Source organism: Molothrus aeneus, chromosome 5 (genome assembly GCF_037042795.1).
Source record: "Molothrus aeneus isolate 106 chromosome 5, BPBGC_Maene_1.0, whole genome shotgun sequence".
Lineage (NCBI taxonomy): Eukaryota > Metazoa > Chordata > Aves > Passeriformes > Icteridae > Molothrus > Molothrus aeneus.
The window spans coordinates 19,545,423-19,573,402 of record NC_089650.1 but is presented as its reverse complement, the minus strand read 5'-3'; the positions used below and the strand labels follow the sequence as shown (position 1 = coordinate 19,573,402).

General features: G+C 51.3%; 3 protein-coding genes across 11 annotated transcripts in view; 2 read left to right on the top strand and 1 right to left on the bottom strand.

The window, feature by feature from the left end:
- The window catches only part of TMEM184B (transmembrane protein 184B), a 30,263-nt gene extending 22,497 nt beyond the window's left edge, over positions 1–7,766 (top strand). The window contains exons 7-10 of one of the 2 annotated variants that reach the window (XM_066549737.1): positions 173–342; positions 2,296–2,490; positions 3,362–3,385; positions 4,424–7,766. In XM_066549737.1, the coding sequence (XP_066405834.1) occupies positions 173–342; positions 2,296–2,490; positions 3,362–3,385; positions 4,424–4,665 (631 nt within the window). In that variant the 3' untranslated portion in view covers positions 4,666–7,766. The remainder of the gene's footprint in view (positions 1–172; positions 343–2,295; positions 2,491–3,361; positions 3,386–4,423) is intronic. The other variant, XM_066549738.1, reaches the window with a different exon arrangement.
- A 957-nt stretch (positions 7,767–8,723) lies between these two features.
- Positions 8,724–12,096, bottom strand: MAFF (MAF bZIP transcription factor F). Of its 5 annotated transcripts, none has more exons than XM_066549850.1 (3): positions 11,958–12,096; positions 10,812–10,857; positions 8,724–10,725 (listed from the first exon to the last, which is right to left on the bottom strand). In XM_066549850.1, the coding sequence occupies exons 1-3, from the start codon at positions 12,071–12,073 to the stop codon at positions 10,312–10,314; spliced, it is 576 nt and encodes a 191-aa protein (XP_066405947.1). In that variant the 5' UTR covers positions 12,074–12,096; the 3' UTR covers positions 8,724–10,311. The 5 variants fall into 5 exon arrangements, with proteins under 5 accessions (XP_066405947.1, XP_066405942.1, XP_066405944.1 ...); XM_066549845.1 differs by having other exon boundaries at positions 10,812–10,868; positions 11,968–12,070; XM_066549847.1 differs by having other exon boundaries at positions 10,812–10,865; positions 11,968–12,066.
- Positions 12,097–12,551: 455 nt separating this feature from the next.
- Positions 12,552–27,890, top strand: PLA2G6 (phospholipase A2 group VI). Of its 4 annotated transcripts, XM_066550163.1 has the most exons (16): positions 12,552–12,915; positions 13,425–13,640; positions 14,877–15,057; positions 16,222–16,409; positions 17,581–17,677; positions 18,644–18,826; positions 19,011–19,119; positions 19,716–19,868; positions 21,368–21,458; positions 22,207–22,370; positions 22,866–23,016; positions 23,193–23,329; positions 23,937–24,091; positions 24,838–25,005; positions 26,087–26,160; positions 26,660–27,890. In XM_066550163.1, the coding sequence occupies exons 1-16, from the start codon at positions 12,707–12,709 to the stop codon at positions 26,799–26,801; spliced, it is 2,418 nt and encodes an 805-aa protein (XP_066406260.1). In that variant the 5' UTR covers positions 12,552–12,706; the 3' UTR covers positions 26,802–27,890. The 4 variants fall into 4 exon arrangements, 3 of the variants coding, with proteins under 3 accessions (XP_066406260.1, XP_066406262.1, XP_066406261.1); XR_010783697.1 differs by lacking the exon at positions 23,937–24,091 and having other exon boundaries at positions 26,660–26,701; XM_066550165.1 differs by lacking the exon at positions 18,644–18,826.
- The last annotated feature ends 90 nt before the right edge of the window (positions 27,891–27,980 follow it).

Genomic DNA, 27,980 nt, shown 5'->3' with positions numbered 1-27,980 from the left:
AAAGAAGGCAGAGGTAGATCTCTATTAGCTTCATGTTTCTTCTACCTTGGTTTAGGGGTGGAAATGGGACAGGGAGGCAGGAAGGAAATGGACTCTTGGAACTTTCCATTGACAGTGGCAAGGGGAAAACATGCTGAAGTTTCAGGCATTCATATATATCTTCTCTTTTCAGTGTAACCAGTGGCTACCTCTATGTGACGATCATCTACAACATCTCTGTCAGCCTGGCACTGTATGCCCTCTTCCTTTTCTACTTTGCCACACGTGAGCTGCTCAGTCCCTACAGCCCAGTCCTCAAGTTCTTCATGGTGAAATCTGTCATCTTCCTGTCCTTCTGGCAAGGTGAGCTGTTTTTCCCTTCCCTTGGTAGGCATAAAGAGCTCTCTGCAGGGGCTCAGACACAAGAGTTGATAGAGCAGATGTTGATTAATAGACAAAATGTCTTCTTGTATTCCATTTGGTTTATAGTCATTCATTGCTTTTCTCTGGGAAAGCTGTTTTGCACGGTTTAATTTTTATTTATATGCTCCTGAATCCCTGTGTGTGTGCACAAGAACTTATATTTGGCAAAATCAACTGATAGGGTGAAGAGTTCTCTGCATTCCTGAAACAATCATAAAGCACAAGCTGCCAACATTTTATCTGCATGCTACCATTTTATTGATTAAAGTGACACATCTAAAAAGTTTTAGTGCTTTTTTAGTGCTCTAAAAATAAAATTTTAATGGTATGTCTGTGGTATATGTGAAGGAGCAAGCTGGTTGGATGCAGTGTGTACTGCCACAGAACCACTGCTGGGAGAAGGACACTCAGAATTCTTACACATGAAGCAGAGGCACCATCGGAAAGTCAAAATTCCACCTAAGCTTAGTGCTTCTGACTAATTGGCTCTAAGCATTTCCCTGTTCAATGCCCTACTTAGGTTTACTGAGTTGCACTTCAAAGACTAATTGAGTAGGAACTTAGGTGGAATTCAGGCTGTTGGAGTATAGCCCATCCTCCCTGTTTACAGACAAACTAATAAGCTGTCTGGTTTATCATCTTGAAGCATCTGGTCACACACTTTGTCTTCTCTGAAATTCTTCAGCCACTAAGCTGTGGACAGGGAGAAACCTCTTTTTTACAGTGGTGTGTCAAAAACACTAATATGCTTAAATGAAAAGTTCTGTTACTTCAGTTTTTGTTCTAGCTAGTGCAAGTGCTGATGTTGAAAAATGTGGAATATGTCAAAATTTTCTTAAGAAACTATGTTCTTTGGTGTTTAATCTTTATATGCTTTCAAGTCTAATCAACAAGAGGTTTAATCTGTGGAACAGGAGCTAACAAACAAGCTCCAAGTGATGTCCAGGTGTTAGAAAGACAAATTACTTGACAGTAGAACTGCCTTGTTAAGGTTTAGGGATCAACGTTCTTCAGTGACCTCAGGGGAGGTTAACAAAGCTTGGGAAGAGGGTTGTACCACAGATAGTGGACACGAAGAATGCAGAATTTACAAGCCACAAAGACATTTGGCAGAACCCCCAAGGTAAGGAAGAAATTAATAAAGATGGCTCAGCAGCTGTGCTGAATCAGCTCCTACAGAGTAAAAGGTAATTCTGGCAGGGGGAGATCATGGCCACTGACCCAGGAAACCACCAGCTCAAAAGGAGAGAGACACTGAGCATGCAGACTAATTAGCATGAGCAGGGAGGGGCCCATTAACCAATAGAAGACAGAATACTAATTAAAAAGAGAATTAGGTAACTTTTAGCCAAGGAATATGAGTGGCTTTGTTTGGTAAAATGTATAAATAGCAAAAAGCTTTGGTAGTCATCATGCTGGCTTTGTGGATTTGCCAGCCAGCACCCCTTTCTGTGCAGAACTAAATAAGTAAATAAGCCAAATACCTTGACTCTTTGTGTGGATTGGCCTCTTGCACACTGTGTGAAAGAACCTATTTTGGGACAGCACTGAGATCACAGGATTGCTTACAAAAATATCTGACTCCTCTTACCCTTTTGGACTTAATCAAGTCCTACAGCAGTTAGTTCCACAGTTTGTGTCAGTTGAGGATAGAAGAGGATCGGTGTTTGAACAGTCTTTGCCTAAATGTATTTGTCTCCTTTTATTCTTCCTTTCTCTGTTGTATAAGTGACCAGAGGTGCGTGTTTGTAGCCCACTCTGTTTGTAGCTCCTGTGGTGGGTGGGTTTGTGTCTAGGATACACAGCACAAACAGCTGGATAAATTTCCATTCTTTGCAGTTACTGTGAGACCATGTTTTCTGCACATTTACATGAACTTATTACTTTGTTTAGGGATGCTCTTGGCCATCTTGGAAAAGTGTGGTGCCATCCCCAAAATCCACTCTGCTAATGTGTCTGTGGGTGAAGGCACAGTAGCTGCTGGCTATCAAGACTTCATCATTTGTGTGGAGATGTTCTTTGCAGCCATTGCCCTGCGCCACGCCTTCACATACAAGGTGTATGTGGACAAGAGGATTGATGCCCAAGGTAGGAAGCATGCCAGTGCATATGGCTTGTCTCTTTGGTAGTGAGACTGGGTGGAGGCTGGTCCCTCAGGCAGCCAGCACACTGATATGACTCCCAACCTGATAGCTTGGAAAACACCACATCCCCTCCTGTGTGGTGTCTGAACAGATTTATTGTGCAACAGCTCTTCAGGGCAGAAACCTTGACTGAATTGCACTGTTCCCTTTTCAGTTCCCCAGTATGCCACCCACGACAACTTGTTGCAGACCTGAGGGCTGTAAGATGTTGCATTGTTTCGGTAGAATGGGTTTGTCCTTCTTCCTATCTCCCCAAAGGGGAACTCCATTGCTCCAGATTGTGTAACAGACTGAAGGCAGGAGGGACAGGGCCTAAAACAGGCTCTGTTTTGAATCTGGCTTGGGAAGATGAGGCTGTGCTTTGGCAATATGTTTGTCACGGAGGAGGAGGATCTTCCTGTAATGACTTTGTGAGGGCTGGGCTGGTATAAGGAAAATTCTTATTTTGGGGAAGATGGATGTTATCTCTGGGAAAAGGGGGTTTTGTGCCTAGTCTGTCCAGTGTTTTCCAAATAAAGGGCTTCCTTCCTTCTGGAGGAGATCTGTGCTGAGGTGCTGGAACACAGCAGCCCTTGGGCAGTGTCTATGTAAGGGACCCCTCCATCCCAGCCAGCTCCAGAGGTTTTGGAGGAACAGTGGTTGCAGTGGGGGGAGATGAGATCTGTGGGTGATGCAAGGGTAAACTACAGGTCAGTACAGTGGGGAATGTTTCTGCGGTGGGCCTTGTTCAGTTCTTGTTATTTCCTCTTTCTCTGTCTCTGTCTTTCCTCTTCCTTTTATCTCTCCCTTGCTTTGGCCACTGGTCCCTGATGCAGCTGTTCCATCATATGGGCCATACGGTAGGTACAGCATGCTTTGTGTGTTTGTCTCAGTTGGTTTTTAACTGGGATGCTGTTCTCTCCTGATTCCTAGCCTGCCTACAACCTGCCCTGCCCCTTGCTCCCCTTTCCTTGCAAGTCTGTGACTCCAGTGCCTCACACAGCTGCTTTAGGGTTGTCTGGATTACAAGTAGTAAAACAGCAGCGTGGGCATTAACGCAGAGCTTTAGAGCATTTGTGTCAGAGCTCTGGTAATTTCTCTCTGAAGAGTTGTGCAGGCTCTCAAAGGAGCTGCTCTCACCCCAGCCTCCCTTCACTTTATAATTGCCACAGATGATCAGCATACTTGGGTTCTCTAGGGAGCTCATCCCCAGAACTGAGCAGAGCCAGAAGCCCACACTGGAAATGGAACCTAGTAGCCATGAGACATGGCAGCTCCTAGGAGACACCGCTTCCCTCTGTGCTTAGCACTTGGGTGGTACATTCTCCATCTGCTGCGTTCTTCATGGTATCATCATGACACATGGGGTAGTTCTGCCTCTAGTACTGCCTGTTTCCCTCTTTTCATTACTTTGTGCTGCTTTTTACTTGTATGATCTCTTTCCCATGGGCACTTTGATACCACCTAGCAGTCTTAATTTGCAGTGAGTGGAATGGCAAATGCCATTTCTCCTATATCTTTAGAATTTACTTAGTTTTTGTCTTCTGAAAGTGTTTAGAGGAGCACCTCCTACCTGACTGTGTTCATTGCACACTCAGGCCAGCACCAATAGTGTGTAGTGGAGGTTGTCACTGTGGGTATGTCCCGTTCTCATGGTATGTCCCCCCTTTGGTGCTGTGGTGGATTCACTTGACTAACGGTGTCTGGGTTTAGGAGCACCACTGGTAAAACTCAACACTACTTGTGTGGCATTTCCTCAGCAGCTGCTTAAGGAAGTCTGTAACACACCTTTTGCGGGATCTAGGACTGCATGTTCCCTGTTCTCCTTACCTTCATATTAAGGGTGTGGGGAAGGCAGCAGTGTTCTTTACTTGTCCCTTCCTGTCTTATCCAAACAGGTCGCTGTGCTCCCATGAAGAGCATCTCCAGCAGCCTCAAGGAGACCATGAATCCCCATGACATTGTCCAAGATGCGATCCACAACTTCTCTCCAGCCTATCAGCAGTACACGCAGCAGTCGACACTGGAGCACGGTCCCCCCTGGCGCAACGGCAGCCACGTGATCTCGCGCTCCCACAGCTGCTCCGGCGCCCGTGACAACGAGAAGACCCTCTTGCTGAGCTCCGATGATGAATTCTAGGGGGGGAAACTGCCAGCACAGGCTGTCATTTTCCTTTTTTTGTTTTTTTTTTAATAATTTATTAATGGAGAAACACACAAGTCATATCACTTCCTAGAGAGTAAAAATTGCAGAAGTGGGCACTTCCCATTAGCTTTTGTGGGTACGGACACAATGAGCAATGCGGAGGTCGCAGAATGGCCAGGACTCCATGCTTGAGCCCATTCCAATGGCAGCAATCAAATTGAATTGATTCAAGCAAAACTCCAGGGTCTGGGGCTCTGGCTTTCCACACCTGCCCAGCTTGGTGTGGAGTGTGACTGACCAGAGCCTGGAGTTGTAGCCAAAAATGTTTTTGGTTTTTTTCTGACAGGACAACCTGACTGCTTTCTATTTCTTTTCCTGAATGGTTGATGTAGGCACAGTTTTCTCCCCAGCTCACTGGTATTAACATCTCTGTGATCCTTGGGAAATAGGATGGGGATGCAGCCATAAGTGTTCCTGAGGACCACACCAGAGACTGGTCTTTCTAAATAGCCATTGCCCTGCGTGCTAAGTAAGGAACATCTGTCCCCACCCTTCTGAGCACCTGGTTATGAGTCCTGGAGTCACTTGAGGGAGTGAAGGGGAAAAGGACAGGGCTTTCTGCATGTTCCTTGGCTCCCTGCGTCCCAAGTTGCTATAAAAGCTTGTTAAAGCTCAGTGGGGATGGAATTATATTTTCACAAGGGTGGAGTTTTTTAATCACCAGGTGTCCAAGCTTCCCATCTCCCTGGCGTTCCTGTGGCAGGAAGCCTCCCTGGAGCATCTTTCTCCTACTAACAAGACTGAGGACTGGCTATGATAAATGGTGGAAGTTTGTAGAGCTCTGGCCCCTTCACCCCTCTTTGGGAAGGGAAGATATGTAAACACAAAACCAGTTTTTCTTCTTGTTTCCTGTCCCCTAGCATCACATCTGCCCCTGTTAGAGGTAGGTGCCAGAGCAGGTCCTGGTCTCTCACAGGTAGCTCTCCCCATGCTCATCATCACTGACTTCCCCTGAGCTACACAGGTTTCACCCTTAGGCTGGAATATTCAGGAAGGAATGTTGCATACTCCTTTGTTTTTTATCTCTGTAGCTCTTCTGGGGCAGACTGGAGCAGACTTGAAACCTGACATGACCTGGCTGGTCGAATTTGTCTCTTTTATTTTCTCAGGCAGCAATTGCTGCTGCTGCTGCTGCTGCTGCACATTTCACAGGCTCTGCTGCACCGGCAGTGCTATCAAGGGTGGAGCCAGCATCCATGGAAGTGGAGAAGCTTCCCCTTGCTTCTGTTGGGTTTTGGATGAACCCATGAGTACTTAGTGGAGCCAAAACAAAAGTGATCCCTTTGTAGATCTATCCAGGGACCAGGAAATGCCTCTTGCTTGCTTAAAATTATCTAGGAGAAAAGTAGGCAGCACACTCAAGTGCTGCAGTTCAGATGCTCCTACTTGCAAGCAGGAAGCAGAATTGAGAGATTGGAACAAGCTGCTGTGTTCAGCTGTAGTTTCTCTGTTCCTCTCCTGCTTTATGCCTCCCCTGCTGAGAGCAGACCTGTGTGATTCTGGATTGCTCCTTGCTGTCCTGCTAGGAGAACTGGAGTCTGGTTTGCTGCCTGGAGTTTACCTTTCCATTTGTTTCCTAATCCATCTGCTTGTTCATTGAGTGTTTCAGAAGCAACAGTGAGTGAAGAGCATCTCATTTATTCAGCACCTCTGCCCAAGCTGGGTAAAAGGGCTTAAAGACAGAGGCAGGTTTGCTCCCTGCTGTGAGGATGAGATAGGGAAAAGCTTAAGGATAGTGCCTCCTCCTGTAGTGATGTTTCTGAGGGATGGTGAAGCAGGTGAGATCAACAGAACTGTTGAGGGAACTGGAGGCAGGGTCAGTGGATCCAGCAGCTTCTCTGCTGCTGCATTTCCCCATTCACACACATCCTGCAATGCCATGCTGTTGGTTACTAATTTTCCTAAATTTGTAACTGCTTAATTAGACATGCAAACACACTCTGCCAGGCTTTGTGTGGGCTTGGTGTAAAATTTCCTCATGCATAAGGCGCCTGGAAGCCAGGGCTGAAGGTTGAACAGATTTTGTTTCTGTTTTCTATGGATTTGAATAATATTCCTTTAATGCAAGATACTCATGTTACTCTCTCTTAGGAAAGTGGGGCATGGGATATGTTCCCATCCTCCCCTTTCTCTGCATTTGCAGGCCTTGATGATGTCCTAGTATCACTTGGTGACTGCCCCCAGTCTTTGTTGCATTTGGCTGGCTGAAATCTGTGTGATTGCCACATTGAGCATGAAGGTGGTCCAGGCTTAGAGAAGCACGTCTTAGAACTTAATTTGAAATGTCTCCTGCATACATATATATATGTGTATATATATATATGCACTGTGCAGAGGATCTGGATATTCTCAAAGCATCCTGTGTGTAATGGTTTCAAGTATAACTTTTGCACCAGCTGCCTTTGGAGGAGCCTGGTGAGCTAGTACCCAACAAGCCAGCTGCCCTACTTTATAATTTTATATATATATATATATATATATATATATATATATATATATATATATATAAAATGTTTTTTAACACCACACAAAATCATCCAGCACTGAGCTTCCTGCTCTTCCTCATGACCAGCAAGTGCCAGAGCACGCACTGGCTCTGAAGCCACTTTGTGTTGGAGGAACAAATATGAGATCCAGAGCTTGAGACCAAGAAGGCCAAGGCATCCATGGTCTTGTTGGTCTGCTCATGGTAGCCCAGGACCCAGGAAATGTGCCAGTTCCAGGAGTAGACCCTTGGAGCTGCTCTCCCTCACCTGCTTTCGCTCTCCTTCTTTCCTTCCTTCCTTTTTTGTTTACTATGTAACATACCCATGGGATTTGTTTATTATTTTTCCATATAGAGTAGTTCTTTGTATATAAATGACTGAAAAAAGTATGATAAATAAGACAGAGTCACCTAGTTTTGTACCTATCGTGTTTAACTGATGTGAGCTCAGCGACAAGCCGCTCTCTATTTTGGTCTTTGTGACGTTATACTCTGCAGAAATGAGCAAATATGATGACAAATAAAAAATATAGAGATAATATAGATTGTACTTAAGCTGCCTCTGTGTGGTGCTGTCTTGTGTGACTTTTCTGAGTTTTTCTTCCTTGCAGGGACTGAGACTTGGTGGGTCAGGATCTCTTGTCCTCTTCTCAGAAAGAAAGCTCTAGGTGTCTGTAGGAGCTGATGGCGAAGCATCACTGCAGCACCCTGGGCTAAGACACCACTGCTGGCCCAAGGCAGGAGTGAAACCCATGAGTCAAAATCCTGGAGTAGAGATGAATCCTTCCTTAGGTGCTCACTGTGAAGCATTGATGGGAGGGAGGGGGCCTCAGCAAACAATGGCTTTGGGATTTTCTTCCATGAGCAGTGTTTGGGGCTTGGACCATTTGCAGTGGCAGAGGGAATGGGAATGTCAAACCCCCCACACCATCCCGAGCGCTGCAGCCTGCTGGGGACCTGGCCCACCTGGGAATTTGGAACATGCTCACCACTTCCAGCTCAGTTCTGAGGAAGGATGGCTTTTCCACAAGGTCTGGCTTCATCTCCTGATAAGGTGCCTTCCACGCTTCTTCCCCTTCTCCTGCCATCTGTGGGCAGCTCACTGCTTTTTTCCTTGCTGTTCACAGGTAAGGTGATAAGGTCACTCAACAGAAGTTTTTGGGCACAGATGCCCTGCACCTGCCTCTCCTGCACCTGGTCCAAGGACAGCCTGGAGGGAATTTTTGTAGTGAAAAGCATTATCTTTCCCAGGAAAAACTGATTCAGCACAGCTGCACAGCTCCTGAAAGCAAGTGCTTTGGGGGTGTATTAAGCATGCTTTTTTTAGCCCTTTTCTCTCAGAGACTATAAATCTGGTTTTGTCCTAAAAAGCCATGAGCTATCCCCCATCCCATCTTTTTTTGGCACATTCTTGAGCATGTCCTGCAGCAAGGCCAGAGGGAAACAGAAAACCTGGTCTCAGACATAGCTCTGCCCCAAGTTCAAGAAGGACCAAACACACTACCACTGTGGAAAAAAAAAAAAAAGAATTTGCTTTATTTGTAAAGTCTACAAAATACAGAGGAGTCGGGTAGGACACATACTGTAAGTCAGAAAATAAATAAGTTTTTTTTTTGCTCTATATAAGTATAAGATAAAATGTGATTTGCATATATAAAATATAAAGTACGGCTCTGTACCAACATCCTGGCTGTGCCGAGAGGCGGAATGGCAAAGAGGACGTGAAAATAACTTATGTTCGTGCAATAAATAAACCCAAGAGGAGTCGGGGTGGGGGATGCCAACCACAGTGCCCCATCCGGGAGTGGCAGACACCTCTCTACAGGGAAGAACAGAGGCTGCAGCCGAGGGCGGCTGGCGTGGCAATACCCAGGCAGGGGCAGAACGGAGGGGCGGGGGAATCATCTACAGTAGGCAGCAGATCCCAAGATGGACCTGCCTCCCGCTCCCTCCCCTGTGCTGCCTGCATTTAGAGAACCCAGCTCTTCTCCAGCCTTTCAGCCTGCTCAAGAGCCGGTTGTCCCACACCGGTGTCCAAGCTGGAGGAAAACCAAAGGGAGGAGCCTACCTGCCCGCCAGGCAGCTCCAAGGAGTAGGGATGCTCTCCACCCCTACTTCCCACCTCCTGCACCTCTACCCCTCTCTCTGCCTCCACATCTGACTCTGAGGGCCGGGAGCACCTTTCCATGGGCCTTGTAGGCAGTGGGGCACCCGGGAGGGTTTGGTGGAGCCATACAAGCTGGCCTGTGCTGAGCAAAACAGTGTTTATCTCTGCTCCAGCTGCCTCTGTTTCCTTCCTGCCAGTGCTGCTGTATTTCAGACACCTGGCCAGGCTGAGTGTCCCGTCAGCAGGAAGAGGCGTGAAGGATGTGCATGATAGAGAAAGATAAAACAGCACTACTGCTTCTCCCCTTTGTGGACAACAGCCTGGGCTGACCCACTCACATCTCCCAGCTCACCCCTGCCCACTCACTATCACCTCTGCGGTCCTCCAGCACCACAAGCTGCCACAGTGCTTTCCCATTCCATTCACCCTTACCAGGCATTAACACACAGCCACTTTATCTCCCCCTCTGACCTGCTAACCTTCCCTTGCCATCTGCATCCCCAGAGATTTCAGACATGCTGCCACCTCCTCCCCTGCTCCAGCTGTGGCCCAGGTTGTCTGCCCAATGCCGATAGACTTCCATCATGCCTTCTTCCCCTACACTGCAAGACCTCTCTCTCCTCTTTTCCCTCTCTGGCACATGCTCCTGGGACTGCCTGGCCGACATTTAGCTCTCCCATGCCCTCACAAAAATGAGGCACCTGGCATTTTCCTACCAGCTTGGAGCTGTGGGATGCTTCCCCACTGTGTGGGTTCACTCTCTCCTGTCTGCACACCCAAGAGGGGAGGGGGCTAGGGAGGTCACCAGTGAGGTCCTGTCCTCCATCCAAGCACCCACATAGCAGCAGCCCTCCCTACCTGGGGGAGCTGGAGGTCAAGGGATGGGAGAAAGAGGATTTTGGGCACAGGCTGGGGAAGGGCTGGGAGGCAATTCATGGGTTAGGCACCCCAGGGAGGACTGTGTCCAGCCGGGGGATGGAGGCCAGCACTAGGAGTAGGTGGCCTGGTTGGTGCTGGACTTGACAATGGTGATGACACTGGCCGTAGCCACCTTGGCGGGAGGCCCGTGAGTGGCCACGGTGCGGGCAAAGCCCTGCAGGGCCTCGTACTTGCCACGCAGGGTGTCGAGCTCCAGGCGCATGGCAGCGTTCTCCCGGGCCAGCTTGTCCACCTCCCACTCCAGCTCCATCTTCTGCTTCTGCAGCTCTTCCTTCTGGCAGACACGCTTCACTCGGCAGCTGGCAGCATAACCCCGGTTCTTCAGCGTCCGACGACGCTGCTTCAGCCTCGCCACCTCCTCCTTGGAGAGGCCCCGCAGGTGGTGGTTGAGTTCCCGCACCGAGAGCCCCATCAGCTCCTCATCTGACAGCAGCGGAGTGTTCTCCCCCAGCTCCCGCTTCACCTGCCGGAGAGAGGGGTGGTTGGGTTGCCTGAGACCCCCAAAACCAGCCCACTGACTCCCACGCCCCTGTTCCCACTGGTGCTCACCTTCAAAGCCTTGCTGGAGAGCCCGTCTGCAGCCATCCTTTCCTCACTCCGGCCCTGCTGAGCAGCCAGGAGAAAAGCTGGTTACTGCCAGCCCCGTGTTCCTCACCTCAGAAGAGAGGACACCGGCCCTGCTGGTCCCCTGCCCGCTGCCCACATCTCCCCCACCCCGGGCCGCATGACTCACCCCACTCCTTTTAAAAAGTACATTTATAGCAATGATGACTGCAAGCAATAATAATAATAATAATAATGGGGCAAGGATGGACCTCCCACCCTCCTTCATCCCATCGCGAGAGGGTTGGGATGCTGCTCTGCCCAGGGGACCCAAAATGCCCCAGCCGCCTGCTGGGAAGCCAAGCCTTCCCCGCGGGGAGGGAACACAGGCGAGATCCGCCCGAGGCTGAAAGGAAAGTAAAAGCAGCAGCCCCACCGAATGACACCGTGGCGAAGTCACCCAGCCGGGACCCGCGGGGAGGTGCCGCCCCACCGCCCGGCGAGAGCCTCGCGGGTCCCGGCGCGAGGGTCGGGTGTCCCCAGCTCCGGGGGCGGCCGAAGGGTCGCGGTCACGAAGCGCAGGCGGGTGAAGTGGCCGCCCCGTGATTCAGCAGCCCAGGGTGAAAGTCACGGAAGCGGTGCCTGCCCCTCGCCGATGGCCGGGCCCTCCCCGCCCCGGGTTCGGAGAGTGAGGAGGGGTCCGGGATTCCGGACCGCAGCCCAACAGCCTCTCCCCGCCTCGGGGAACCCCGGTCTCGGTAGGAGAGCCCTCAGAGGGACGAGGGGGGCCGGGACGGGGCCGAGAGCGCCCCGAGAGGAATGAGGGGCTGGAGGGGGGCGGCGGGAAAGGTGGAGCCGGGCCGGCTGGAAGCTGATGCAATCCGGGCCGGGGATCCGCCGCCGGAGCCGAATGAGCGGCGGCGGATCCCTCCAGGGCGGTGGCCGGGAATTGGAAAGGAAGAACCGACGGCCCCGAGCGCGGCGGACCGGCCGGCCCCCCCGTCCCGTTCCCTCCAGCCCTAGTCCCAGCCCCGATCCCCGCCTTCGGCGGCGGCAGAGAGGCCTCCAGCCGGTGCCGGACCCCGCCGCCCCCTTCTCCCGGCCGCCCCTCGAGGGGAAAAGGCAAGGCGGGAGCGGAGGGGCCGCTCCGGCCGGCGCTCACCTGGCGGCTGCGCTGCTCCCGCGGGGCCGCTGCCGGGCTGGGGCGTCGGGCGGCGCCGCCAACCTCGCTCTCCGCGATTACTCACCCGCGGATTCTTTTCATTCATAAAAACACAGTCATGCGGTGACGTCACCCTCACCACGCCCCCTCCCCGCCGCTGCCGCGCGGGGCGGCCGCTGCCCTTAAAGCGCCCGGCCGTGCCAGCGTACACCGCGCGGTGCCAGCACGCACCGCACGCCGCGCTGTCAACACGGCCGCGCTCCAAAAGCACTGGCTTGAACTTGAGTTCAGCGGTGGCGCAGGACCGATGACCGGCCGTGCCGGGAGCAGAACGCCCCACAGAAACGGGCCGCTACCGCTTTAAGAAGGGCGGCCCCACCCCTGTCGCCCCGCCCCTCACAAAGATGGCGCCTTCCGCCCTCCTCCCCCGGCAGGCGGCGGGCGAGGCTTTAATCCCGCCCCCATGGCCCTGCCCCGGAAGCGACGCCGCTGATTGGCCCGTCCCGGGGGGCGGTGCCGTCGATTGGCGGGCGGCGGGCGGCGCGCGGGGGGCGGTGCGCGGGGGGCGCTGGGGGCCCGTCGTGCTTTGCCCGGCGCCATCCCCGGATCCAGCCCGATCCCGTTCCCGGCCTCGCTGTCACCCGGCCGCGCTCCGGGCCACGCCGTGCGTGTAAGGGCAGGGCCGGCGGAGCCAGTGGCCGCCTTTCCCTCGGGAGAAGCCGCCTAAGGCTCCGGGAAGATGCAGTTTTTTGGGCGGCTGCTGGACACCTTCAGCAGCGTCTCGCAGATCTTCTCCAACCCGTACCGCGTGAGGGAGGTGCCGGCCGCCGAGTACGCCGGTCACACCTGCCTGCGGGAGGAGGGCAGGGTGGCTCTCTACAAGAACAGCCTCTCTCGCTCCTGGGACTGCTTGCTGGTGAATTCGCAGAGCCCGCAGGTCGCGTTCCGGTGAGTGACAGACCTTTAGCCGTCCCTGCCGACGTGGGAAAACAAAGACCCCAAACTGCTGATGTCGGGGCTGCTTCGAGGCCGTGGGCGTGGGGTGTTATGTTGAAGCAGCAGGTGGGCTGGGAGGGATGGAAGGCAGTGCGTGTGCTGGTGAAGGATTTGCCGCAAAACAGCTCGTGGAATCAGGACGAGGTCCAAACATCGCGACTACAGGCGGCCGTGGTATGGTTCAGGGCATCCATGTGTCCCTATGCATTTCTGCTGCTAGTTTCTGTTGGTGTTCAGCAACCACAGGATACTTCTGAGCAAAACCTAACATTGTTCAGGAACAGGGATGCTCTCTTCCAGTGAAGTAGTCTCCCTGCTTCCCTTGGAATAAGGATGACACTAGTTGGAGAAGTAGAAGAAAGTTCCCAGCACTGCCGTTTGGAAAAGAGCCGTTTCCCTCATACACGGGATTGGGGTTATTCCTTTAAGCAGGATGAACCCTATGCTTGCCTTTTCTCCAGGCTCTTCCAGCTGGACAATGAAGCAGACGCCCTGGTGTACTTTGAGCAATATGCCCGGCAGCTGCGCCCTTTCTACGAGAGCTCGTGCCAGCCCTTGTCCCTGGAGGAGCTGCAGCAGCTCAGCGACTGCATCCGCAGCTACCCCGGCTGGTCCCCGGCACACATCGCCGTGGAGTTCGGCCGCCGCGAGACCTTCCGGCACAACCACATCCTGAGGCAAGGAAGTGCTCTGTCTGCAGGGGGTCCCTGCTCAGAAGAAGCTTGGGAGGGCAGGCTGGGCTGTATTGGAGTGTCCCTTCTTTGCCGTGGAAGCTGGCTGGTGGGCTTCAGCCTGCTGCTGCAGGGCCTGCAGCGCTGGTGTTTGAAGTAAAGGATTGAGGTGTCCTGCTAGAGACACGGGTTAGGTTATTGCAACCCTGGTGGAGTAGATTTTTGGAGGAGGTTTTGCTCACTTTGTAAGCACTGAGAGTGGAGGTATGGTAGGACTGTCTGGAAAGAGATTTTGGACAAAAAGACTTGTTTTTTCATGGGGAAGTTCTGCTGTGATTTAACCCCAACCAGCAGGCGAGCCCCATGCAGCCACTCCTCATTCTTCCACAAGAGGAAGTGGGGAGAGAATTTAAAGGGCAAAAAGTAAAAAACCTGGGTCGAGATAAAGAAAGGGAAAGCAAAAGCCATGTACACAAGCAGAATAAAACAAGGAATTGAATCACTGCTTCCCATGGGCAAGCAGGTGTTCAGCCACCTCCAGGGCTCCATCACATATTGTGGTGGCTTGGGAAGACAAACACCATCACTCAAAATGTACCCCCTTTCCTCCTTCTCCCCACGCTTTATATAATAAACATGGTGTCATATGGGCTGGAAAATCCCTTTGGTCACCTGTCCCAGCTGTGTTTCCTCCAGCCTCCTCTGGAAACCTCCAGTTTCCTTACCAGTGGATCAGTATGAAAAGCAGAAGAGGCCTTGGCTCTGTGTAAACCCTGCTTAGCCATAACAAAAACATCTCTGTATTGTCAACTTTGTGTTCAGCACAAATCCAAAACAAAGTTCCACACCAGCCTCTGTGAAGAAAATTAACTCTACCCGAGTGAAAACCAGCACAGGTATAGCAAGGATAGGGCAGACTGGTGAGGAGTTAGGGGACTGGAGGGCAAATAGCAGCACCATCGCCAGGTTGCTGAGTGTAACCTGTCGTCTGCCTTCCTTTGGGCAGAGGGTGCTGATCCCATATGGAGGGCAGGACAAGAAGCAGCATATCAAGGAGAAAGTCCAGGGCAGGGCTGCTTGATGTCCCTTCCCTGTGCTTCTTCCCTGGCAAGAGGCTGGGCTTTCCTGAACCTCATGGTCACACCAGATGGAGGGCACCTCTGTGTCAGCTCCTGGAGCAGCTGCCTGCCCTCCTCTTCCCCGTGGCCGTTCCCAGGCCTGACGCTGAGCCCTCTCTTGCAGCTGCGTGAACAGCACTGACAGCGAGGACGGCTGCACCCCGCTGCACCTGGCGTGCCGCAAGGGGGATGTGGAGTGCCTGCTGGAGCTGCTGGAATGCCACGCACGGGTGGACATCACCGACAAGAGCGGGGAGACTGTTTTCCATTACGCTGTGCGAGGAAACAACCCCCAGATCATTGAGGTGGGAGCGACTTCTAGTCTGGGAGAAAGTGGGACTAGAACGCGTCTTCTCTGTGCTGTGCTAGAGATGGGAAAACAGCTACACACAGGGGAGGAGAAAGTCAGCTCCCTCTGTTGAGTTATTGCTTGAGCCTGATTTCAGCCTCTTACATCCCCTCGTTACTGGTGCTGTTTCCCATATTCAGAATGCAGATTCCACCCAGCATTCAAACAAGGACATTAAGCAAGTTTCCTCAGAAAGTAATCCTTCGCTGCTATTTGCTTCAGGCCTTCATCCTGCTTTTCCTCAGGCCTGTGGCTGTCTGTTCCCTCTCTCCTGTGAGCAGGGTGTTTGGTTTTGGGCAGAGTGCTCCTGTAGGGAAGTGTGTGCTGAGGCTGCCATGGGGGATTGTGTGCTGCCCACAGAGTGAAGGACAGTTTGGAGCTGCCCTGGGCTGTCCTGAGCTGCAGGACCTGCTGTTTGAACTGAGTGGCCTTGCATGGGGGACAGTGATCAGAGCCTCGAGGCAGAGACAGTCTGAAGTTGTAGGTGTTCTTGATTGCTGAGAAATGCTGGGCAGAGCGACGGGGTTTGTAAGGCGTGGGTGGCCTTGCACATGGTTCCTGAGGTCTGTCAGCTCCCCAAGACTTGGTGTGAGCCTGAGACTGACTCTTCCCCACGGCTACAACGTTCACATTTGCCCAATACCTATTGTGACAGCTCTCTGTCTGCCCACCCATCCGTGTTGGAGTTTCCTAATGCACAATGAGGTAGGATGAGGGTCAGGGCTTGCCATGCAGTGGAGTGGGCAGTTAGGAACCTTGTATTGAAAAGATATCATCTTCTTTAGTTCTCTGGTGGCATCAACTTGGCTTGTTGTCTGATCTGTCTCATGTTTGCTTGTTTTCTGTATTGATTCCTTGCTAAATCAAAGAAAGTGAATTCCCATTTCTCATGTGTGCACCAGGCTTGCAGGGTTTCCCCAGTGTGGCAATGAGGTACTTTTCTGCAACAAAGCAGTCAGCACGTAACAGATCTGCAATTTACAGGGAGCAGGGATGGAGAGGACAGACTGGAGCATTGTGAGGGGTCCCGTGCTCCAGAGTCTGTCCTCAGAGCGCAAGAAGAGACAGTGCTCTTCCATGTTGTCTGTCTACTTATTTATTTACTGTCTCCTCCTTCCAGCTCCTGGGCAGACCCCTAACTACTGGCTTGGACCACCTGAACCACGAAGGGCTGACAGCTCTGCACCTTGCATGCCAGATGGGCAAGGAGGACATGGTTCGGTCCCTGCTGAAGTGCCGTGCCAGCTGCAGCGTCGTGGGCACGTTGGGCTACCCCATCCACACAGCTCTGAAGTTCTCCCACAAGGGGTATGTAGGGTCCCCTCCAGCCTGGGGACTTGTGCGCTTGCTCAGCACTGGCCAGGCCTGTGCTCAGTAGGACAAGTCTCGTGTGTAGTCACTGGCAAAAAAAAAAAAGGGAAGTGCTGGTGTGGGAAAGAAAGGCTTTCAGAATAAAACCTTTTTGTCCTGGAATTAGTACCTTGTTCAGTATCAGACATCAGGAGAAAGACAGATTTAAAAAGATATGTTTGTGAAATGCTTTTTTTCAGAATGATCTGTAGGAAGATGATTGGCTGATGCTTAGATAGTATTAATTGCTGTACCTCTGAGTGCTCTGATCCTAATAAGCTTTCATTTCAAACCTTAGTTTTTCCTATCTCCTGTAGACCAGAGGTGCTCTTGACTCTTAATAACACACTCTGGAAGGGAATCCAATGAAGCACAATATTTACTCCCTGTTTTTTTCAGAGAAATTCAATTCTATTTGTATATGCTTTATAACACTTAATGTTCAAAGAGTGTCCAGGCTCTACAAACAGGGCTTTCAAGACAACACTACCTGCTGACAGCTGATTTTTAAGCATTTTGAAAAGTACTTCCCAACATTAGACCCACATTCAGAAGCCCAGAATGGGGATAGGTCACTGAGGTTGCACTGGGGCTCTATCTCTTGTACAGGGTTTTTTGGTGGTAGTGGAGAAGATAACCAAATTTCATGAGCACACCTACCCTGTTTTCTAGGCACCAGATATTGGTCTCTTCACAACAGGTGTGATTTTTCACTCATAGGGAAGTACACAGAATCTTAATTTCAGCAAGTATTTAACTATTATAGTTTTATCCCCATGTTTCCATGGAAAGAGAGGAGAAGAATTTTGCTTCTCAGGTTTGGAGAGTTTCCAGAAATTACATATTCCTGAATTAGAGAAGCACCCAGATGTTGCTCCACAATTTGTAATTGGAGAGATTCTCCTGCTCCCAACACCGCTTGGCTTGTATGCTTCCTGTTGTGCCCACACTTTCTGTGAAGAGCAAAACAAAAGTGCAGCTGAGGAACTCGCAGGTGTTGCAGAGATGCTGCTGCTGCTGCTGCAGGGTTTCCTGGTTTTCCTCTGGGCAGAAGGCAGGCGGTGATGTGAGTGGAGGTCTTGAGTCAAGACAGCAGCCACCCATCCTGTCATCTCACTGTGTTTCCCAGGTGTGCCCAGGCCATTCTCGAGGCAGATGCCAGCCAGGTTTGCTCCAAGGACCCGCGCTATGATGCCACTCCACTGCACTGGGCAAAGAAGGCAGAGGTAAGTAGAGCCAATCCATGGAGAGGGCCTGTGCTGCTACCCAGCCCCCAGTTAATTCCTTCTGTGGCTAACTTGTCTGAGTGCATGTGCAGAGCCCTGGGAGTGTCAGAGCCCAGCCAGCAGCCCAGTGTTTGATTCTCTTCGCACTGTGCCAGTTGGTGCTGTTTGCCACAGGGAACAGAGCAGTGGAGCCTTGCAGTGAAATAAATTGGTGGGCTCATTCCTAGTATTTCATCCATGGCTGTGAAGCTGCCAGCTTGTCCCTTTTCCCTTTTGTTGAAGAAATTGCAGCAGTGTCCATGAAGCATAGTTGCCCCTGGAGGGAGCTCTCTTCTCATTACCTGCCGGTTTCCTGGGAGCAAACAGATTGCTGCTTCAGAAACTGCAGGGGAAGTGTGAGGTAGGCACAGAGTGGTGGTGAGTGGAGGAAAGACCATCTCCTGCCAGAGCTGGGCAGGATGGTGATATGCCATGCTGGAGCACCTGAATGATGCTTGTTGCTGGCAGAGGGCGTTGCTATAGGAGGGCTCTTTTCCCTCCTGCAATAACCCATTCCTCTCAGAAATGTCCCGTGGAGTTTCAGAGCAGACTTGAATTTGCTTGGCTTATAAAGAGCCGCTCAGAAGGAAGAATTTTTATTTCAGTCTGCAAGGATCCTGGCCTGAGTAGGAACTGGTTTTTTTTCCATTGATCTCAGCCATTCATTATGGTTGTGTATCAGTCCCAAAGGATCCAGAAGCTGCAGCCAGATTGTGCAGCCACCATCTAGTTCTGTGGTAGAAGACAGAGAAACCCCAGTGCTTGGAACAATTCAGCTGGCATCTGCCAGCCACCTGTATCCAGGCTAAGGCTCCCTCCTGTTCCCCTGCTTTGTTTGCCATGAGGCCTGGATGGTTGGAGTGCCCAGCCGGTTGTGCTCACGGCTGCTTTATCTGTTCCTGCCGCGGTCCGTGCGCGCGGGGGCAGCTGACGCGGCTGCTGCTGGAGTACGGCGCGGAGGTGAACGCCAGCAGCGGCACGGCCGACATGGCGCTGCACATCGCCGTGCAGAGGGGCCGCCTGGACTGCGCCATGGTGCTGCTGACCCACGGCGCCCACACCAACGCCCGCGGCCGTGACGGCAACACGCCGCTGCACCTGGCCATGAAGGTGAGCTCCTGCAGGGCCTGCTGGGGAGGAGAGACGGTTCTCTGGAAGGGTTGAGACAGCGACAGAGTCCTTTGAAATTCTGGCTGTTCGTGTGGTGTTCCCTTGTGGGTGCTTTGGCTAATGAAAAGGGGAGGGAAGGAATGAGAAATCATCTAGCGGCTCTGAGCTTTCCCTTGTCCCCTAGCATGACCACCTGGATATGATCAAAGCGATCATTGTCTTTGGAGGAGATGTTGAGATTCCCAATGATTTTGGAGAGACACCAGGACTGTTGGCAGCCAGGAGCAGCAAAGGTGAGGGAGCATGTCAGCAGCCTTACAGGGTGAGCCCAGCATCCTGTCTCCCCTTGGTGGCCAAAACAGTGTCTTGGGGAGAACTGAAAACGTGCCATGCATGGGTGATGCTTCTCCAACATGCTTTCCCAGCTTCTAGTTGCTCACATAGTAGGTACCTACTTTGCTAGCAGTACAGGCTTTGTATTAATAGCCCTTGATGAATTTCTCTTCTGTGGCACAGAGATGCAAGAAGAAAAGCTGGCATGCACTCCCCCCTTTCGGGCCACCATGTCAGGCACTGCAGGCTCACAACGGGATGACGTAGCACTGCTGAACTGCCCAGGGACAGGCAGACATGGGCAGGTCTTCAGGGCCAAAGAAGTGTGTGGCACATACCCTTGAAGCTGCACAGCAGTGGATACTCCTGCTGTGCACAAGTCCTGCTGCCTGGCCTTTAGGGAGAGATACCTGGGATGTGTTTTGCCCTTCCCCAGGTCATCCCAGAGGCTTTGTGAGGGTCAGGCCTGCTGTGAATTCGGCAGAGCACATTCCCCCCTGGTGTGCACATGCACTGATTCTGTTTCTGATCTGTAACTCCCCCTTGGTCACCGAAGGTGCGAACCGGAAAGTGCTCTTAGACCTGCTGCAAACTGTAGGGACCGAACGCTGCCACCCACCACCCAACCCTGACTCCCCAGGCCTGGCACCATCTGCTGCCTCCTTCCTGGAAGGCCAACCTTCCCCGCGGAGCAACCTCAACAGCTTAGGTAAAGCCTTCCCTGGCCCTCTCTCGCTCTTCTCCCTTCTTGCTTCACAGTGCTGTCTCAGACCTCTTCTTCAGATGGGCCGTGCTCTGGGAACTGTCAAAGCTCTCACTGCCTGCTGACTCTGTGGTGACTGTCCTCATCCACCTGTTCCAGGATCCCATCTCTTTTCTCTGCTTTTCCTCTCTGTGTATTCTGAACTCTTGTACTCAAAACATTTGTTTTATAGACCTGACACAATGTAGCTCTGTAAAAAGAAAGACTGATTCCCTCACATGTCTGGAAGAGGGGGCACTTAGCCTGCAGGTACTTTGTCCACTGGGTCATGTGTAGAAGAGAAGGTGCTGGTCTGCCTTGAGGACCTCCAAGTGTTGTGTTGGGCACAAGGAGATTTAGAAGTGTCACTTATTCAGATCCTGGAGACCAGCACCTGGGAGAGGGAAGGGGTGAAGCCTGAGGATAAGCAACCTTGATCATGGGGTTTGTTATGCATAGGAAAAGCCTAGTGTGGGACATTTGGTTGTATTGAACCTTGTGGTCTATGCTGCCCAGAATAAGGACGTAGGTCTATTCTAAGTGGTGGGCTTTCTGCCTTCAGGGAGCTCCAGAGCTCAGGAGGAGGCAACAAGAGGGGTTGTGGACTAGGCAGCAGGGGAGTTGACTTGGAGGGTCATGAGAAGAGCATGAAAGTGGCTAACATCTGCTTGTGGACCACTTCCCATCTCAGGTTGGAGGTTTTCTTTGCAAAGGCTCTCCTATGGGGGCAGAGAACAAGCCTGGAATGTGTCTGTGTCACTACAAATCTCAGTGGCTGTTGACACCAGGACTTTCTTCTCACCACAGCCCAGTGAAAGCAACCCATACCCAGTTCTAGCTCTGATGCAGTGACAGAGCAAAACCCTTTTTTATTGTGGACTCTGCCCTTGAAGAACCTCCTCACCACAATTCATTGTCGTCCACAGCCTCCTTCTGGCATGGGTGCTGGCAGGAGTTTGTAACTTCTCTTCCCCCTTCTTTCTTCTTCTGGTTTCACAGGCTGGCTTCTCACCTAGCTTGGATTGGTGCCCCACACCCAGGGTGGCCTGGGTGAACGTCAGCTGAGGGGTAATGACAAGTCACCCTGTCCCCACAGCTCTCCTGCCTAGGTTACTTTGAGGAGTAGATTTAGGTTTTATCCTAACAGCTTGCAGTAAACTGCGTAGTGGCTGCTGGGCTCTGCCTTCTCTCATCCACTGTGCACATCATCTGCTTCTCCAAATCCTGTCTTTTCCAGTGCATCTACAGCTGCCTGCTCCAAAGGGTGGTGTTGCTGTCCTTTGGTGTGGAGTTAAATTTGGGGGGTACCTGTTGGCTGTGGGTAAGATGGCTTGTGTCTCCTGCAGGGACCTTTTTTCGATGGGGAAGGGAGTTGGATATTCTCTTTTTGTTTATGGTGGAAATCAGTTACCACATTGGTGATCTCTAATTTATTTTTTCCCATTTGCATGTTCATGGCCCTCTAGGGTACAAGGACCTTCTGTATATTTCCACAACGCTTGGACAGTTGTTGAAGGCACCAGATGTTGTGGACATGCCCAGTGAGGCTAGAAGAAAGTAAGTGAGGAACAGCTTCTGTTCAGGCTCCTGTGCAACTTGAAGGTGAAATCTGTGTGTGAATTCTCCCCTCCCACACCTTATGGGGATGGCATCCTCAGAGCTGACATTGTTTCATGTCCATCAACATTGCAGTTTTTCCAGCATCTTTTGAGAAATCTCTTGTTTCCATAAATAACCCCTGTCTGTCCTGCCTGGAGCTGCAGTAGAGCCTGAGCTCAGGAAGTGAAACCCTGCTTTGTCGCTTCCCTGTGCTACTGGGCACCCAACACTGTTTTGGCTTTGTGGTTTCCCCATCTCTGCACACTGCCCTGATGTTCACTCAGCTCCTCTGCACTGTCTCGGCAGTGCCTGCGCCTCACCTTGTGCGGAGTGGAGAAGGAGTTGGCACTGAAGTGCTGCTGGCAGGATTTAGGTCTGTCTGCTTTTTTTATTCATGACCCAATACCCATTACTGTGTAGTAAAGGACTTGGGTGTGGTTTTGGCTGGTCACTCTTTCTGGTGTAAAGTTTCAAGGTGGCTATGCAAGAGCAAAGGATGTTGCACCAGCTCTGACAAGGCTTATTGGATATGTCTTATTTGCACCTGAGAAGGCACTGCTGGATTTATTTATTCACCAGTTACACTGTCTGCAGCAATCTAATTGCTGGCATAGCTTCCTGTCCCCAGGGCCATGTTCCCACAGAGTGTTCTGTGATTCATAATCTATCCCACAGCTCCCAGTCATCTGTGTCTGTCTCTCTGCAGTCAGGACCGGCTCCTGTGCTTGGATGGAGGGGGCATCCGTGGCCTTGTGCTCATCCAGCTTCTCCTGGCTATTGAAAAGGCTGCAGGCCGTCCCATTCGTGAGATCTTTGACTGGATTGCGGGGACCAGCACTGGAGGGATCTTGGCCTTGGCTATTGTACATGGTGAGGACATAATGGATCCCTTCTCACTCTGGTCTGAGTGTTCCTCCTGGGGGAGCAGGTGTGTGGTGGGAGCTGCCTCTCTGAGTCCTGCCAAAGGAGGGAAGGGATATTCCTTAATGAAGGAAAGCCTCAACCTGGCTTTGCGCTTGCTTCTCATGTCAGCTGGCTTTGAGCAACTTTCTGGATTTTGGGGAGTGCATGGTGGCAGAGTTCAATGTTCTGTATTTCCTGTGCTCTTCACAGAGGCCTTAGGGCAAGGTGTTTGATACATTCTGGTAACGGGAAGCTGCTCCGAGCTTGCTCTTCCTCTCTAATCCTTCCCAGTCATGCTGCTAAGAACCAAGGTGATCACAGGCAGCTTGGGAAGGGAATTGGATTGGGAGTGATGCCTCCAAACTCCCACTTGTCCTGGGAAAGCCTTGCTCTGATGTGCTGTTTGTTCTGCCTGCCTTTCCTCCCACTGCCTGCTCCTGCCAACACTGTTGCCCATCTCAGGGAAGTCCATGGACTACATGCGCTGCCTGTACTTCCGCATGAAGGACATGGTGTTCCGGGGCTCTCGGCCCTACGAGTCCGAGCCCCTGGATGAGTTCTTGAAGAAGGAATTTGGGGAGAACACCAAAATGACAGATGTCCGAAAACCCAAGTAAGTCCTGCCTCAGGCTGTGCTGGTTGATGCTGTCTCACACATGCTGTAGACCTGTGTCAGCAGAGATGCTCAGCCTTAGAGCAGATCTGGAGGAGTGTGACATGCAGACTATTGAAACCGTAAGTATTTTTTTTTTCCATCTTATTCTTATTCTCTCATTTCTGCTTCTTCAGGGTTATGGTGACAGGGACATTGTGTGACCGACAGCCAGCTGAGCTCCACCTTTTCCGGAATTACCCTGTACCAGAGACAAAACGCTCCACTGAATACAAGACAAGTGCATCTTTCCAGCCACTCACTCAGCCAGAAGGTAAATGATGGTACACACAAGTCCATCTGGTTAGTTGGGGAAGTTTCATCCCTCAGATTTCATGCTCTTCCTCCCTGAAAATCAGCAATGTCTCATCCGTGGTCTTGGCTTGTAACTAGGTCCTAGTGATGGTTCCCATTTTTTCTCTCTCCTCCTCCCTTGGCTTCTCCTGAACCTCACTAGCCAGGCCCTGTTCCCAGTACATGAGGGAAGGGGTCTGCTAGAGGAGTCCTGCATACAATCAGCATCTTTCCCTGGGCTCCTACAGAAAAACATGGAAAAGCCATGTAACTGAAGCATGCAGCCCCCTCCAGCTTGCTGCCTGGTCTGGCACACATACCTGGTTCACTATCAAAATAGCAGCAAGAAAATGGATAGAGAGTGAATTTTACCCAGGATATGTAGGAAGTGGTGAGAACATCTTTTAAAGTCCCTTGGAGTCATCCTATGCATCCAAGCACCCTGCTGTTGGTAGAAAGAGGCACAACCATGTTGGGCAGGATTTCCTGGGATTGCAAGCCATCCTGATTTGTGTTGATGGAGCTGGGGAGCTTTTTGTGCACAGCAGAGTTGCTGCAGGAGGCCTTTTGCTCTCTGTCCCTCACAGAGCAGCTCGTGTGGCGCGCTGCCCGCTGCAGCGGTGCAGCTCCCACTTATTTCCGGCCCATTGGCCGTTTCCTGGATGGAGGGCTGCTGGCCAACAACCCCACCCTTGATGCTATGGCAGAGATCCACGAGTACAACAAGACACTGACCAAAAAGGTGAGGGAAATCCTAGCCTTGACTGGTAACTGGAGGGTTTAGGCCCCACTGAGCCTCTCTTGAAGAAGAAGCAGGTGTGAGAGTGGATGCATCTTAGTGGAGAAATAAGTTAGCAGTGCAGCACCCTAAAATGGAGTGTATGGAGGGGGATATGTGCTGGGAATAGTGTCTGGGAGGTGAGATACCTCTCCCAACAAGGTTGTGAGATGGGGAGACAGTGTCATCAGCCTCTCCTTGCTTCTTTGAACCAGAATGATTGAGCTGATGGTTGTATGTGGCCCTTGACATGGCTCTGCGGGGCCTTTTTCTGCCCAAAAAGAAATGGAGAAGACAAGGGTATGGTACTCTGCAAGGCTGAAGAGTGAGTGCCTTGTGTGGTGTGGCAAGTTCTTCAAAAAGTTGAATAACCAGTGGCAGCTATTGCTCCCTATAGCTGAAAGGGGAAATGTATTCCCAAAGTGACTGAAGAGTTGGACTGCTTCATGGTCATCTGGTCCTAGGACTCATCTCCAGGGTGGTTCCATGGGTTTGGGTGTGGTCAGGGGAGAAGGGACAGAGCAGTGCAACTGCTGAAGTTGTGTGGGTTACAGCTGTCTCACTAGGCCATATTTTGGGGGAGGATGGGGGAAGAAAAGGCAGCTGAGCCTTTTGCCTTGGCTTTCAGAGCTTCCCTGGGAAGCTGCTGTGAAAGAGATGCTTCACTTTCATTGTTGGTCATTGCAAAGAGCTCTTTTGTTTGTCCTCAGGGTCGGAAGCAGGAAGTGAGGAAATTGGGGTTGGTGGTGTCCCTGGGAACAGGGAAGCCTCCGCAGGTCGCAGTGAGCTCTGTGGATGTTTTCCGCCCCTCAAACCCTTGGGAATTGGCGAAGACCGTCTTTGGGGCCAGGGAGCTTGGCAAGATGGTGGTGGATTGTGTGAGTACTGGGAGGAGGGGATGGCAACAGACCCCTGGGGCTGCTTGCAGGGAGGGAGAAAAGGTTTCCAGTTTGCAGCTTCCCCCTTTTGTAAATGCTGCTCTGACTGTAGATGTAGTGGGTAACTTCAAAATTGCAGGAGCACTGCAGGCCTGAAGACCTGTCTGATTCTTTGGGGTTCTGAGTGCCCCAAAGGGACACTCATCCCCAAGGGATACTCCTGCAGCTGAAAGGAGCTAAGGACAGGATGGTGGTCAGTGACCCTTAGGAACATTTGCAGGTGTGAGTTTGTGAAACTCGGTATCTTTCCAGGAAGAACTGTTTATCATCTGAGCAACGTGGGGGAAAAAATTAATCATCCCTCAGAAAACAGCAATTCATTTTTCTTTAGAAAAGCTCTGTTTTTCCCTCTGAGGAAATTAGTAAATAGTAGAGAAGTGAGAGAGTCATTAATTAAAAACAATAGTTGAGAGTTGTTTTTAGGAGTGTGTAGTTGGCATATGCACTTGTATGCTTCAGGAAGATGATCATTACATGTTGTTCATGAAAACACTCTAAATGGATGAAAGCCAGAAAGATCAGAACTGAAGTTCTGACTGTGATTTTAATGTTGTTGCTTTATCTCCTTTTTAGCTTCCTGAAGTGAGAAAATACCCCGAGTCCTTTTGCTTCTCCTGTCTTTATCTCAGGGCACCTAGGGAAGCTGTCCCAGGATAGCCCAGTAGGCCTGAAGTAATCACAGGCTCTGCTGTACAGGGCTTGGACAGAATGGATACAGATGAAATCCCAAAGAGGCTGTCATTCTAATCATCCTGGGAGTTTCCATGAGGCACTCCACTCTGTGCTGTGATGTATGAAGGGTCTGTAGGGTGCAATTCTTGTGTCCCAAGGATCAGGAGCGCTGCCCTTATGATAAAAGCAAAGAAAAAGAAGAGCCACCCAGCTCTTGGTGGCGAGTAGTGCCATCCAGGATGCCCTTGCTCTTGGTTTTTATTTTCCCTCTGGGGCTTGGTGCCAGGGAAGCCTGTGATGGGCAGGGGAAGAGCAGGCAGGCTGTAAGTGAGTGCCGTTTCTCCTGCAGTGCACTGACGCAGACGGCCCAGCTGTGGATCGTGCCAGGGCCTGGTGTGAGATGACGGATGTCCCCTATTTCCGGTAGGAGCTTCCTTTCCTCTCTCTTGCACAGCCCTATTTTTATCCTCTCACTTCAGACCTGGCTGTGCCGTGCGTCATCCCAAATGGCATCCCCTCCAGAGGCATGGCTGCCCAGACCTGCCCCTGCACACGCCTCAGTGACAGGATGGAGCCTGCCTGGCCCTCCACAGGAGCTCAGGCACCCAGCACGCCTGATCTGGCCTGGTTGAGGGAGTTTTGGGAGGTGTTGTCTTGCACGGCCCTTTGGGATGTGCATCCTGCCCCCTTCCACCCTGCACAGCCTGTTTTAGACTTGTCCCTGGTGTGCTGCAGCTGCTTCACTGTGGCTCAGCCTTGAGTGTGGCTGGCCTTGAAGGAGGGGGAAGGTCTCTGCTCTGCAAGCCTGACAGACCAAGGGTCTGGCAGTGGGAGCTGCCTGGTGGGAGTGTCCTGCTTGGCAGGCTGGTGCTGGTCACCTCTGTGTCTGTGCCCAGCTGCTGATGCTGTCTCCTGCCCGCAGGCTCAGCCCTCAGCTGCACACGGAGGTGATGCTGGACGAGGTGAACGACACCGTGCTGGTGAACGCTCTGTGGGACACTCAGCTCTACATCTACCAGCAGCGGGAGCAGTTCGAGCAGCTGGTGCAGCATCTCTGCCTATGACTGACCTGGGGCTCCCACTCTGCATTCTGATGGCAAGGAGCAGCAAGGAGACACTGACATCGTTCAGATTTGCCCTTGAGCCAAGGGGTTGAGGTGATGGACAGACTTGTGATAATTGAGAGGAATTAATATTGAATAGACACCAGTGCACATACACATGTATTCCCAGACACAGAATGTATGATAGCTGTGAAATGCTGACAGTTATCTTTGTGCTGTAACCCCATCTCTGCTGCTGTGCTTGGTTCTGCTGCCCTGCTCTCTGACCCAGAATCCAGAGCCCTCACCTACTTGTCTTGAGCTGTAGCAGCTGGAATGTCTCCTGTCTGTGCAGTACTTCCACTGACAAAGCACCATGCACCTTCCTACGTCACAGAACGGGCCTAGGCCTGATAAAGTTTCAGGGATTGCTTGGCCCACTGGGCCCAAGGTATTTCAGAGTGTATAGTTTGGGGAAAAGGGATTGTTTTCTCTCAACACACCCAGTTTGAAGGGGAGCAGAAATGCTGCAACTTTTTGCAGTGGATATAATGCAGAAAGTTGCAACTGGCAGTGGAGAAGTCTTTCCTCAGACAGTTGTCTTCTGCAACAGCTTCTCCTGTTCCTTCTGAGATGGGCTGGCAACACTGCCTGGAGAGGGAGCAGTCTCCCCCACCCAGGACTTTATTGTGCCACTGATTTGCTATATTACACTTTTCTCAGGGGCTGAGATGTGAAAGCCTGTCTTTACAGCAAGCTCAGAGGAAGGGACAAGAGCCTTGGCTTTGTAGAAAGATCATTTCTCCTTATTCTTAACATGAAACTGAAATGCTCTGAGATCAGTTCCCACCAAAGAAGCCAACCCTGGGACAATTTGCATTTACTGTTTTATTACGACTGGAAATTCTACTGTGATTGCTACACCAGTTGTTGTTCCTGCAGTAATTTTTGCATATTTATAAATAATTTATGTATCTATTTGGAGGTGTTTTGAGGAGTAACTTGAAAAACTGAATTTTTAATGGTTTTCTTTTGAGTGAATGGACTGCTGCTGCCTGTTTCTGTGAGACACTAACATGTCCTAAAATAGAGATTTGCATTTCGTTCCAATGTCGTGCAGTCCATGGTGGTCTTGTCTTTCTCTCCATCCTAGGAGTTCTCAGAGGGGTTCTAGGCCTGCAGACTCTGAATTTCTTACAG

Excerpts from the sequence above, each read along its gene's own strand:
- MAFF (XM_066549850.1), bottom strand. The coding sequence starts at position 12,073 with ATGAATGAAAAGAATCCGCGGGTGAGTAATCGCGGAGAGCGAGGTTGG. Across the intron at positions 10,858-11,957 it reads CAGCCGCCAGGTGAGCGCCG|TGAGGAAAGGATGGCTGCAG; the intron begins GCCGGAGCGGCC and ends GCAGGGCCGGAG. Across the intron at positions 10,726-10,811 it reads TCTCCAGCAAGGCTTTGAAG|GTGAAGCGGGAGCTGGGGGA; the intron begins GTGAGCACCAGT and ends TCTCTCCGGCAG.
- PLA2G6 (XM_066550163.1), top strand. The coding sequence starts at position 12,707 with ATGCAGTTTTTTGGGCGGCTGCTGGACACCTTCAGCAGCGTCTCGCAG. Across the intron at positions 22,371-22,865 it reads GGCCTTGGCTATTGTACATG|GGAAGTCCATGGACTACATG; the intron begins GTGAGGACATAA and ends TGCCCATCTCAG. Across the intron at positions 24,092-24,837 it reads ACAAGACACTGACCAAAAAG|GGTCGGAAGCAGGAAGTGAG; the intron begins GTGAGGGAAATC and ends GTTTGTCCTCAG.